The sequence below is a fragment of the Serinus canaria genome, chromosome 19 (genome assembly GCF_022539315.1).
Source record: "Serinus canaria isolate serCan28SL12 chromosome 19, serCan2020, whole genome shotgun sequence".
Lineage (NCBI taxonomy): Eukaryota > Metazoa > Chordata > Aves > Passeriformes > Fringillidae > Serinus > Serinus canaria.
The window spans coordinates 399,282-410,529 of NC_066332.1; the positions used below are offsets into that span (position 1 = coordinate 399,282).

Sequence of the window (11,248 nt, forward strand, 5' to 3'; positions counted from 1 at the left end):
GTAGTGCTGCTCCTTCCCTGATGAGACAGAGGAGTGAAACTGGCCCCAGTGGCAAGGACCTGGCCCAGACTGGGCTGGCTACTGCAGGTGTCCCCGCTGCCTGTGTTACCATGGTGGTCCCTGGTGTTACAGCAGGTGTTACCACCAAAAGAGTCTTGTTTGGGGTCAGTGCCTGCTTTCAGGGCAGCCCTCAGCCCCAGGTAGGGAGGTGTCTCCAGTGACATTGGGGAATGCCTGTCCTGCCTCCTGGTGTGGGTTTTTTAAAATGGAAGTTCTTTCCTTGGTGTTCTCAGTAACCAAAGTCTGTGTGTACCCTGCAGGTGAAGGACTGCCTGGATCACACAGTGCTCCCGATGGATGGGGCGACCTTGGCTGAGGCCATGCACCAGAGGGGCATCAACATGCGCTACCTGGGCAAAGTGATCAACTTCATCACCAAGACCCCTGGCCATGCACAGCTGGATCACATCTTTGTAAGCATCAGGCTTAACATCAGACACGTCAAACCACTCTGGCATCATTTGTCCCAAGGAGATTCCCACTTGGCCAGTTGTTCTCTCTGTGTAAAAATAAACAGCTTCAAGAACGGGGGAGGAGGGAGGAGGACCTGTAAGTGGTGTCTGGGGAGGTTTTTTTTCCAAAGCCTTAATGGATTTCATAATGTTAGGAACTGTGACTATCTTTTGGGGTAGAGAATTGCTTCAGGGATTCCCAAATGTAAAAGTGAGTAACACAGTTGGACTTTCAGCCTGCATTTTTTAAGCCTCTAAGACACATCTGGGCTTTGGATCAAACTCTGAAGTGTTGTGAGCGTGGCTGCCCAGGAGCAGGCGGAGGCTGGGCTGTGGTAGCCCCTGAAGCACTGCTGAGGTGTGCTGAGCTGCACCCGTGGCATGTGGGCACAGAGGTGCCAGGGGCTCCTCATTGCCTCCAGGAGGGCTGTTACAGTTCTGTGCTGCAGGGAGAATAGTGTATCTTCTGCAGATCTTGCTAAAAGACCATTTCAGAAGCCCCGTGTATTTTTCGATATTCTTGCCAATGCACTCAGTCTGTTCTTTATTCCTTTGGGTAGAAAATTGGAATCAGTGAATTGATCACACGATCAGCCAAACACATCTTCAAGACGTACCTCCAGGTATGACCTGCAATCTGACCTCTTGCCTCATATGTCCTCCCTAATGACTTTTTTCCACAAACAGAGCTGTTTGGGGTTCTCCTCTCATTAGGCAGTTCCTGGGGGTTGCATGGCAACAAGAAGTACAAGCTCATTAGCAGTGAAATAGGTACAGGCCTCTATGTAAGGGAAAACAAGTTCCCACTTGAAGAAAGCTTTCCCGGAGAGCAATCATTCATGCTTTTCCTCCCCAGATCCTCACTCATTATGTTGGAGGCTTTTAAAAGTGAAATCACAGCTTGTTTTCTTTGTAATACTTTTTCCTCTTAAACAGTGTTGCTTTTCCCCTTCTAAGAAGCCTTTTTAATTGACTCAACACTACATATCCTTGTACGTGTTCACACACAACCTGGCTTGGTTCCAGTGCCAAAACCTTCTTTGCACTCTCTGCTCTCTCTGTCCCAGGTAGCAGCCTGAAGTGTATGTGCCTACACTACATTTCTGTGTGTAGGCACACACTCAATCCTAGGTCACTGTAACTCTGTCTGTGCTAGTGCCACTTGTACATACTGCCTTCCTGTCCCCCTCGTGGAAGGTGCCCCTTTTTGTGTAGGACTGGGTGTGTGTGAGGCTCGGGGTTGGAGCAGTGCTGTGGGATGGCAGGTGTCTCTCCTGACTGACTCTGGTGTCTCCCTGTAGGGTGTGGAGCTGTCAGGTTTATCTGCTGCCATCAGCCACTTCCTCAATTGTTTTCTGAGCTCCTTCCCAAATCCCATTGCCCATCTTCCAGCTGATGAGCTGGTCTCTAAGAAGAAGAATAAGAAAAGGAAAAACAGGAACCTTGGCAATGCTGATAACACTGCATGGGCAAGCATGACCCCTCAGGAGCTATGGAAGAATATTTGTTCAGAAGCAAAGAACTATTTTGATTTCAGTCTTGAATGGTAAGTGGAGCAGGTGACCCTGGCTTGTCCCTGGATGCGCCAAACTTCTGTAGCTCTTGTTCATTAACAGGACCTCCCTTTTTTATTTGTTTGAATAAAATTTGTACCCTTGAGGGACTTACACAGATCTTTAATGGAAAAAAATTGGGCAAAGAGTAGGAAGGGGGAAATGAGACTTTGAATCAGATGAAACCTATGATGCAAAGGCAGCCATGAAAAGCAGAGGAGGAAGGGAAACCTTTCCTAAGGTTTCAGAAGGGATCAGAAGGTGAGAAGCAGAAGTAGTATAGTCAGAAGATACTTGTCTATTTCAGCAGTGATTTAGGCTGAAGGGAGCTTCTGCTCCAGAAAAAGGACAACTGCTCCTGTACATGAGCAGAGATGGGGAATAAGGAAGGGGCACATTGTGAGTGGTAAACTGGAAGCACCAGTGAAGTGTCCCAAGAGAAAAGCCATGGCTAGTTGGGTAAACCAACTTTTGGCAGTTGGACAGTGATCATCCCCTCGTGACAAGGATTGCTTGCTCCTCACCAAGAGCTGAAATAGTCTGCCCAAACACTGCAGTGGGCTTTGAGAACACATGGAGGATTTCTGTAAAAGCACTGTTGGCTCTGTAGGCTTTCACAGACTGTGGATAAACTCTGCAGTGTTAGTCCTTGGTTTGGGTTAGACCTGGCTGTACAGGGACCTGTGCCTCAGGTACCCACAATGGAGCAATGGCCTTGAGCAGAAACTCCCCTGAGAGCTGAAGCTTGTGTGTACTTTCTGCAGTGAGAATGCTGACCAAGCAGCTGAAGTGTATAATCTACAGAAAATCACCCTGCTCCGTGAAATCTCCCTCAAAACTGGAGTCCAGGTAAGATCCACATCCTCCCTCCCTTGCCATCGTGATCTGTATTGAGGAACATGAAGAGTAAGTGCAATGTGTTTTGCAGGCACAGCATGAGCCCCAAAAGGTCTTTGTGGTGTTCATGTTGGAATACAGGTCCCAGCTTAGAGAAACAGATTTCTGATCCAGTTCCCTCTTAGGGTAAACTGGCTGGCATGTCCCTTGGAAGAGCAGCTGGCCTCAAGCGCTGCCTTCTCGCTCCTCTGTGGGCTGTGGGACAACAGCTGGATGAGCTCTCCTGTCACGGGCTTAGTGTTGTCACCGCTGTGCCATTTTGCCATGTGCAGGTGGTGGTGCACACCTACATCCGACCTTGGAGAGTTCTGTCCCAGGTCGTGGTACAGGAAATGTTTTGACTGTGAATCCACATTCAGAATTTTGCCCCTTTTCTTGCCAAGTGCCTGTGGAAGTGGTAACTGTGCCCTCCACTCTTTTTGGTCCCTCCAGATCCTGCTGAAGGAGTACAACTTCGACAACAGGCACAAGCCCACTTTCACAGAAGAGGATATTCTTAACATCTTCCCTGTAGTGAAGCATGTAAACCCCAAAGCCTCCGATGCTTTCCACTTCTTCCAGAGCGGGCAAGCAAAAGTTCAGCAAGGTACAGACCCCATGTGCCTCTGCCTCTCCTGATGATCCCTGATAATGGGAAGAGCAGGGTATGTGGGGCATGGCTACCAGGACACCGCTGCCAACTGGTTTGGTAGAGAATCCTGGTGTCCAAGACCATATGGAACACTCCTGCTATAAAGCCACCAGCAATGAGCAAGGATGGGTCAGGGCAGTGATACTCTGCCTCCAGGGCAGTGACCTGTGTCTGTGTATCCCACCATTGGTCTCACTTCCTGTTTCCAGCAGTGTTAGAGGTTCTTTCATATATATATATATATATATATATATATTTATATATATATCTTTTATAACCTTCTTTTCAGGTTTCTTGAAGGAGGGCTGTGAGCTCATCAATGAAGCCTTAAACCTGTTCAACAATGTGTATGGTGCTATGCATGTAGAAATCTGTGCCTGCCTGAGGCTGCTAGCTCGGCTCAACTATATCATGGGAGATTACTCAGAGGTAAGCAGGGGCTCCGAGGGCATTTCCTCAGTGCTCTCGTTCCTTCCCCATGCTTGCTCAGGCTCACAGCGTGGTGTGACCTGCCCTGGGTTCTGTTCTGTTCTGTTCAGGCCTTAAGCAATCAGCAGAAAGCGGTGCTAATGAGCGAGAGGGTCCTGGGCATTGAACACCCCAACACCATCCAGGAATATGTGAGTATGGGGAGCTGGGGGAGCAGCAGCACCTCGGGGGTCTGGCTGCAGTCTGAGAGCCTTAGTTCATGTCTGCAGCTGGATAACAATTGCATTTCCCTCTCTTCTGCAGCTTTCTTTCCAGAATTCTCCATTTCATCATCTTTTATGACCCTTCTGAAAAGCTGTGTGTCCCCTGCATGCTCACTATTTGTCCTGCTTAACCTAGGTTTCTAGTGTTTGTCTGCTGCATATTTATTTAGATATATTAATTCTCCTGGCTTTAGCCCTGGGCTTATATCAAAAACAAAAAGAGGAAAGAATCCCCCCCAAAACACAGTCAGAATATGACATACATATGCAAATCAGGTTGGAAATATTCTGTGAGGGGTATTAAGAGAAACTGAAATAAAATACACAGCTTCCTCTGTGCTGTGTCCTCAGGGACACCTCAGTGGGACTGCGTATCAGCCAGCAGAGTGGACTTTTCAAAGTGACTGATATCCTTCAACCAGTGAGGAAGACTTCTTATTCATGTGCAGCTAAGGAAAGGTGTGGAGAGATTAGTTTCCTTTAGAGTAATGCTGGGTCCCTTCTCTTGTCCTAGATGCACCTGGCTCTGTACTGCTTTGCAAACAGCCAACTCTCGACAGCACTGAACCTGCTGTACCGTGCACGCTACCTCATGCTGTTGGTATTTGGGGAGGATCACCCAGAAATGGCACTCTTAGATGTAAGTAATTTGTTTAGGAGTCTTCGAGTTCCTAATCTCTGAGAAACCTCTTGGCCTTTAAGATGCCCACATGACGGCTGTTAAAAACAAATATTTAGGCAGTGCTTTTCCTCCCTGGTAGTTGCTGGTTGGTGCCATTAGATGAAGGAAAAAAACCTTCAGCTGGAAGGATCAGCCCCTGTGCTGAGCTCTGCACTGGGATATTGCAGATGGTTTTGAGCCCCTGTAATCCTTAGGAAAACTCCTTTGTTTATGATGTTCTTGTTGCGCTGGCACAAACTGGAGAGTTTGTTACCTCCCTTGTGCCTGGATTGTTTGGTCCCTGTCACGTGTTACTGCTGCAGGGACTGGCCAGGGTCACAGCCCTTCTGGCAGTGACACACCTGTGGGGTCCCACTGTTCACAGAGCAGGAACTGCAGTGTCAATGTGTCTTTCCCAATGCCTGCTTGGCTTCTCTGTACAGAACAACATTGGCCTGGTGCTCCATGGGGTCATGGAGTATGACCTGTCCCTGCGGTTCCTGGAGAACGCCTTGGCCATCAGCTCCAAGTATCACGGCTCCAAGTCTTTGAAGGTTGCACTGAGGTGAGGCAGGGTGGGGTGTGGGCTGGGTCACTGCTGTCACAGCGAGCACACTCACTGAGCACTCACATGGGAGGGTCTGGGCTTGAGAACTGCATATTCAGTCTTGTCCCAGAGCCAAGGTCATTGTGCAGTATCCAAGTTTGTTATTTCAAAAGTTGGAGATCTGTTCTTAAAGTTAATTTGATCTGCTGGGATGCTACTTGCTCAAAAAAATCTGTCAGTATAAGCCTGGTCCCTGTGGACTCTCAACAGAAAATTGTATGTGGGAAGTAAAGGTTGGAGAGCCTGTAAGGGAATTACACTGGGAGCCAGGCACAGTATGTTAAATGCTCATGCTTAATTGTTCCAGCCCTCAGGGAGGGATCTTTGAGAATCATTTTATGTGCTTTTGTCTTTTGCCATAAAACTCTGTATTTTAATAAAAACCCTGAGTGGCTTCTGTGTTCCCAAGGGACCTGGGACTGGTGAGACACCTGTAGGATCTGCTTCCAGTGCCCACTGCTGCAGTGCTGGATGCCCTCTTGTCTTTCAGTGCAGAACTGATTCTCTTAGCCAGGTGTGGCCCACTCCCAGTTTTTGCTGCCACATTGCAGCCATCTGTTCTCCATCAGGCTGCAAATCAACCTGATTAAACACCTGCAAGAGCCTGCCTTGTTTTCCAGTGGCTGATGAATGTGCAGGCTCCCAGAGAGTCTTCAGCTGTCCCTCAGTGGCACTGGGATGCTTGGAGAGATCCATCTCCTCCCACAGAGAAACACTGCCAAACCCAGCAATTTCTTTTTCATTCCAGAAGCACCAAGGCCAACAGTCCCAGCCAAGTCAGCCCTCCCAGCTGGCAAGAGCCCAGGGGACTCAGGCCTGCCTCTGCCTGAGGGCTGAGGGCTGCAGCCTTCCTCTCCAGTTAACAAATCCAGCCCCAAGGTATTCCCATGGATGTGCCTCTCCCTTCAGTTCACTGTTGTGGTCTTCAGCTTTCCTGGATGCAGAACAAAAGAGTCTTTACCTCTTTAGGTCACTTCTCAGCATTCCAGTTAAAATCCAACCTAATTAGTGTAGTATTTGAATCCTCAGCTGGGCTGGGAAGAGGTGCTGCATTCAGTCTGCTTTGACACTCGTGGTAAGACTTTCAGCCCAGACACTGATGGCACAGGCACGCTTGCTGCAGCACAGAAATGTTTCTTCTTCAGAGAAGTGACTCAGCCCTTTTCCTTCCCTCAGCCACCACTTGGTTGCCCGAGTGTACGAGAGCAAAGCAGAGTTCCGGTCGGCTCTGCAGCACGAGAAGGAAGGCTACACCATCTACAAGAATCAGGTGATGAGTGGCCCCACTGTGCACTTGTGAGCTGTCACTGCAGGGCCAGAGTTGAGCAGTTCCACTACAATCCAGTGCCCAGCCTGGGCCTTGGGGAGGCCTTTCCTACAAACAGCTCTGAGCAGATGCCAGGGAGTCCTTGTAGGGCCAGGGCAGAATTGCTGCCCTGTGCAGTAACTGCCCACTGCTATGCCAGGAGTCTTTGCTCAGCTTCCTGCAAATGTGCCCGTGCTCTACCCGTGGCTGTACAAGCACCTCTCTTGTGGCATGGCCCCATGTTCTGGTGGGGCTTGGAAAAAACTGGTCTCTCTTATGTTTTGTGCCACTAGTCTTCAAATACCAGCTCCAAACTGGTTTGGTAGTGAGCTCTCAGCCTGGCTGCTGCTCAGTGAAACTCCTGCCCCAGCCTGGGGCTGTCTGAGCACGTCTGCAGCTGTACGGGGTGACTCAGCTGAGCTGGCTGAGGGCACAGCCCAGTGTGGGGAATGCTGGAATACTGGTCCAGGTGGGAGGGTGCTGGGATGCTGCTTCTGGAAGAAGAGCCCAGTGCAGGGAATGCTGATCACCCAGCAAATATTCTCCCACTTGATGAAAATGTGAAATGTTGATACGAAGGCTCCCAGAGGAACTGTTTTACTGGTTTTGGAATGCCAAGGCAGGTAAAATCCATTTTGCTGAGTTCCTGTAGGGATGCTAAGCTGGCAGCACCCGGCTTGGGTCCTGCTCTCACTTGTGATGTTGAACCTTTTCTCCCGTTTCCCATCAGCTCGGTGAACACCATGAAAAGACCAAAGAGAGCTCCGAGTACTTGAAATACCTGACGCAGCAAGCGGTCGCTCTGCAGCGCACAATGAACGAGATCTACAAGAACGGCTCCAATGCCAACATCATGCCCCTGAAGGTAACCCAGAGCACTGGGGATCACGCTGTGCCAGATGGAGATGTGTCCAGCTGCTCCCGAGGGACACGGACTGTCAGGAGGGAGTAGCAGTTGTCCCTTCCCAGGCAGAAGGCCTTGCTAGGGCAGTGGCTCAGACACAGTGTGGTGTCACCTGTGTGGATGGAGCACAGCGCTGCAGGATGCCTGGGGAAGCAGCAGGGTACAGGGAGAGCTCTTGGGGTGAGGGCCTGGCACACCTGCACACAACCCTGCCCTGCTGCTGACTCACTGCCAGGCAGCAGGTTGCTCAACCCAGAAATACTTCAGTTTCCTCATCCTCAAAAATGCTGTCATCTTTTACCAATGCTTTGTTCTCCTTCCAGGGATGTTGTGGTTGGGGAGGTTGGGCAGGGAGCACAGAGGGGCTGTCAGGTTTACCTTACATGGAGCAGCAATGACTGGCCTTCCTGGGCCAAACCCAGCTGCTCCCACCTGCCTCCACACCTGGCAGAGTACCCAGCCTGAGCCATGGGCACTCTCCCTGCCAGGCTGTACTCCAGTAGATTGGGAAAGAAGGTTCCAGCTGCAGGGAGGACAGAGTGGGACAATGCTCTATGTGTGGGTGTTCTCCCTGTGGAGAACTGGCAACACTCCTCACTGAGGAGTGCATGGCAGTGAAGGGAGAACAAGGACCTTGAATCAAATTCCAGGGAACTGTGGCCAGTGAAGAGGCTCAAACCCATAAAAACAGCACTAAAGGGTTTACCCTTGTTAAAATACTTAAAGGAGGCTAGAAAACCCAACACATTTTGGAACTGGCACTGTGATGCATTTAACTGAAGTCCTGCAAGGTTCAGCAGGAGCTCCCTGTGGGGACTGGTGGGAAGCTCTAGATGGTGCTTTGCAGCTTACGGATATACAGAGGTGGATAATGTGTAAACAATGCTGTTTTCTCAGTCGTTGGTAAAGAGACATGCTTAGCAGTTCAGAGTCCTCTCTAGGTTCCTAAAACTTCTTTTCCCTTGTGATGTAGTTCACAGCTCCCAGTATGGCCAGTGTCCTGGAGCAGCTGAACATTATCAATGGAATTCTCTTCATTCCACTAAGGTACAGTGATTCTTCTGGGTTATGCCTATAGAAATCAAGTCCGTATTATCTTAGTTCACAAGAAAGCACAAACCAGCTCCCCAGGATTTGTTTGTTTTAGCCAAGATCCCAATTCAGGCCTTGATTAGCATTTTCAAGACCACTGCAAGCAGTAGGACTATTAGATTATTTTATTATTATTATTATTACTATGAACTGTCTTTTGTACTTCTAGTTGAAAATTTGATTGGCATGATGGTGGAAATAGATGACCTGAGCCAAGACTGTTGTTCTAAGGCTGCAAATAATCATTGGTGGTAAAAATGCAGCATCAGCAGCGGGAGGCTGCCTGTCCATGAGCGAGATGAACCCCCTGCTCTGCCCCAGCCCCACTGAGAGAGCAAATCCTGGTGCCTCTTTGTTCAAACCCAGCCAGCAAACTGGGCCCTGGCTGTGCTCAGGCATGGCTGAGCTGTGGGGGAGGGAGGTGCAAGCAGTGCTCCCCCACTGAACAAGGCCTTGTCCTACTTCACTATTCCCACAGCCAGTCTAATGTCTGCTCCCCTTCCTGATTTCCCCTTCAGCCAAAAAGACTTGGAGAACCTTAAAGCCGAGGTACAGCGACGTCAGCAGCTCCAGGAAAGCATGAAAAGTGGGGAACAGCTGGAAGCAGAGGACAAAGCTGTGGAGGAGAAGGAGGCTGAGCCGAGCATGCCTTCTGCTGCCATCCCTTAACACAGAGCTCTGCTTAACGTGTACCTCGCTTTAAAAAAAAAAGTTTAAACCACCCTTTTCTGAATCTGGCCCAGGGCCTTAGCTGCCCTCGGAGCAGCTCCTCCTTTTTGACAATGTTATTGCACTGGTACAATTAATACACAATGCAAAGAACTAATCTGAGCAATGTAATCTGTCTGCCCAAGCTTGTGTCTGCCACGCGAGGGGAAGTGGCCGGAGGCAGCACAGACCCGTCCTGGCGCGCGGGGCCCTCCTGCCGTGTGTGTGTCCGTGTCGTGTGTGTGCGCAGCAGTTATTTCTACTTTGTACATATGAATTCCAAATGAACTGTCTGGAGGAATGTAACATTTCTCAGGTCATTTTTATGTTGACTAAGGACACTGCTTTGCTAAACCAGTAAAGAACCAGCCCCATCACTGCTCCACGTTCTTGTAAAACGTGGATTCCAAGCCAAAAGATTGATTTCCCCCAGTCACTATTCAAGCCTGGGCTGAGAACAGCCATATTTGTGTCACTGAGATGACTGAAGCCTGTGACATGTGGAAGTGGGGGATGTACAGCATTTTCTACATCAGGATATAGCCATGGGATCCCTTTAACCATTTTTTTCTATGTTTGGTTGGCAGTTTGGCAATTCAGTGGGGTTTTGTAACATTCACATTCTAATTTTCAAGGTAAAGATATAGATAGATATATATATAGATATATATATATATATTATATTCACCGTTCCACCTCTGCCTCTGCTTGCAGCTGAGTAACTTGGGATACTGTATCCAAAGAGTGAGGGCTTGATCTTCAAAAAAGCGCACAAACTTCCATTGCACTGGAAACCCCAGTGCCTCGGTGAGGTGGGAATGCAGCAAATGAGGGCTGAGCTAAGGAGAGTAAGGAGGGAATCACAGCCCTGTTTAAGGGCAGGAGAGAGGGGAGGAAAATTTAGAAACAGAGACCTGGTATCATTTGCAACAGCAGCTGTTGACACAGAGCTGAGGGCCCTGAACCTGACAGAATCACAACCAGAAAGTACCAGGTTTTGGGCAAGGGGTTTAAATAAAACTGAAGTTCCCCCAGCACTGAAACCTCTGGCAAATACCTTTGCCTCTGGCGTTTTTGCACACTGGTTTTGGGACTGGAGCTGGGAGCTGCCATTGCTGGCAATGGACGGTACAGAACGGCAAGTGCCACTAAAGAAATCCTCCTGTCCCCTCCCCTCCCACACACATCCTGTGGGGTTGTCACTGTCCTCAAGCAGGTAAGAAGTGGCTGCTGCAGGCCCTGGGATGCCGACAGAGTTGAATGTCCCGTTTTCCAAGCAGATCAAGCTGTAGAAGAAGGGCGGGCTGGCCGCAGCCCCGCGCTGCCGGCGCCCAGCCTCTCCTGCCTCACCTTCTGTCCTGGATCGTGCCCCGTGCTAATGCGCGCTGCTGCTCTTACTGACCCTTGGAGCCAAGTGCTGTCCCTGTGCTCTGTACCCTCGGTTTCCTGTCTGACCCTACAGGTATCTGTAACTCGGGGCTGGGCGGGGGGAAGGAGGGAGCAGCCTCTGAGGTGCTGGAGGCAACAAAGCAGAGTCTTCAAATGAATTTGCTCCTATTAGAAAAATTCTGAATTTCCTGGAAAGCAATCAATAAATAACTACAGTGCATCTTTCCTACAAGATTTTTCTTTTACTAGTGTCTTACAGTCCATTAAAAGCTTTTTAAACTCTTGCAGGTATTTTT

General features: G+C 49.4%; 1 protein-coding gene across 2 annotated transcripts in view; it reads left to right on the forward strand.

Annotated features, from left to right (window-relative positions):
- CLUH (clustered mitochondria homolog) overlaps positions 1 to 11,236 on the forward strand; it is a 32,582-nt gene extending 21,346 nt beyond the window's left edge. For both annotated transcript variants that reach the window (XM_030230877.2, XM_050981939.1), the window contains 13 exons: positions 321 to 473; positions 1,073 to 1,135; positions 1,814 to 2,058; positions 2,830 to 2,914; positions 3,395 to 3,548; positions 3,883 to 4,022; positions 4,133 to 4,213; positions 4,800 to 4,925; positions 5,390 to 5,511; positions 6,730 to 6,823; positions 7,590 to 7,724; positions 8,737 to 8,810; positions 9,374 to 11,236. In XM_030230877.2, coding sequence (XP_030086737.1) covers positions 321 to 473; positions 1,073 to 1,135; positions 1,814 to 2,058; positions 2,830 to 2,914; positions 3,395 to 3,548; positions 3,883 to 4,022; positions 4,133 to 4,213; positions 4,800 to 4,925; positions 5,390 to 5,511; positions 6,730 to 6,823; positions 7,590 to 7,724; positions 8,737 to 8,810; positions 9,374 to 9,524 — 1,623 coding nt within the window. In that variant the 3' untranslated portion in view covers positions 9,525 to 11,236. The remainder of the gene's footprint in view (positions 1 to 320; positions 474 to 1,072; positions 1,136 to 1,813; positions 2,059 to 2,829; positions 2,915 to 3,394; positions 3,549 to 3,882; positions 4,023 to 4,132; positions 4,214 to 4,799; positions 4,926 to 5,389; positions 5,512 to 6,729; positions 6,824 to 7,589; positions 7,725 to 8,736; positions 8,811 to 9,373) is intronic.
- Positions 11,237 to 11,248: the final 12 nt, after the last annotated feature.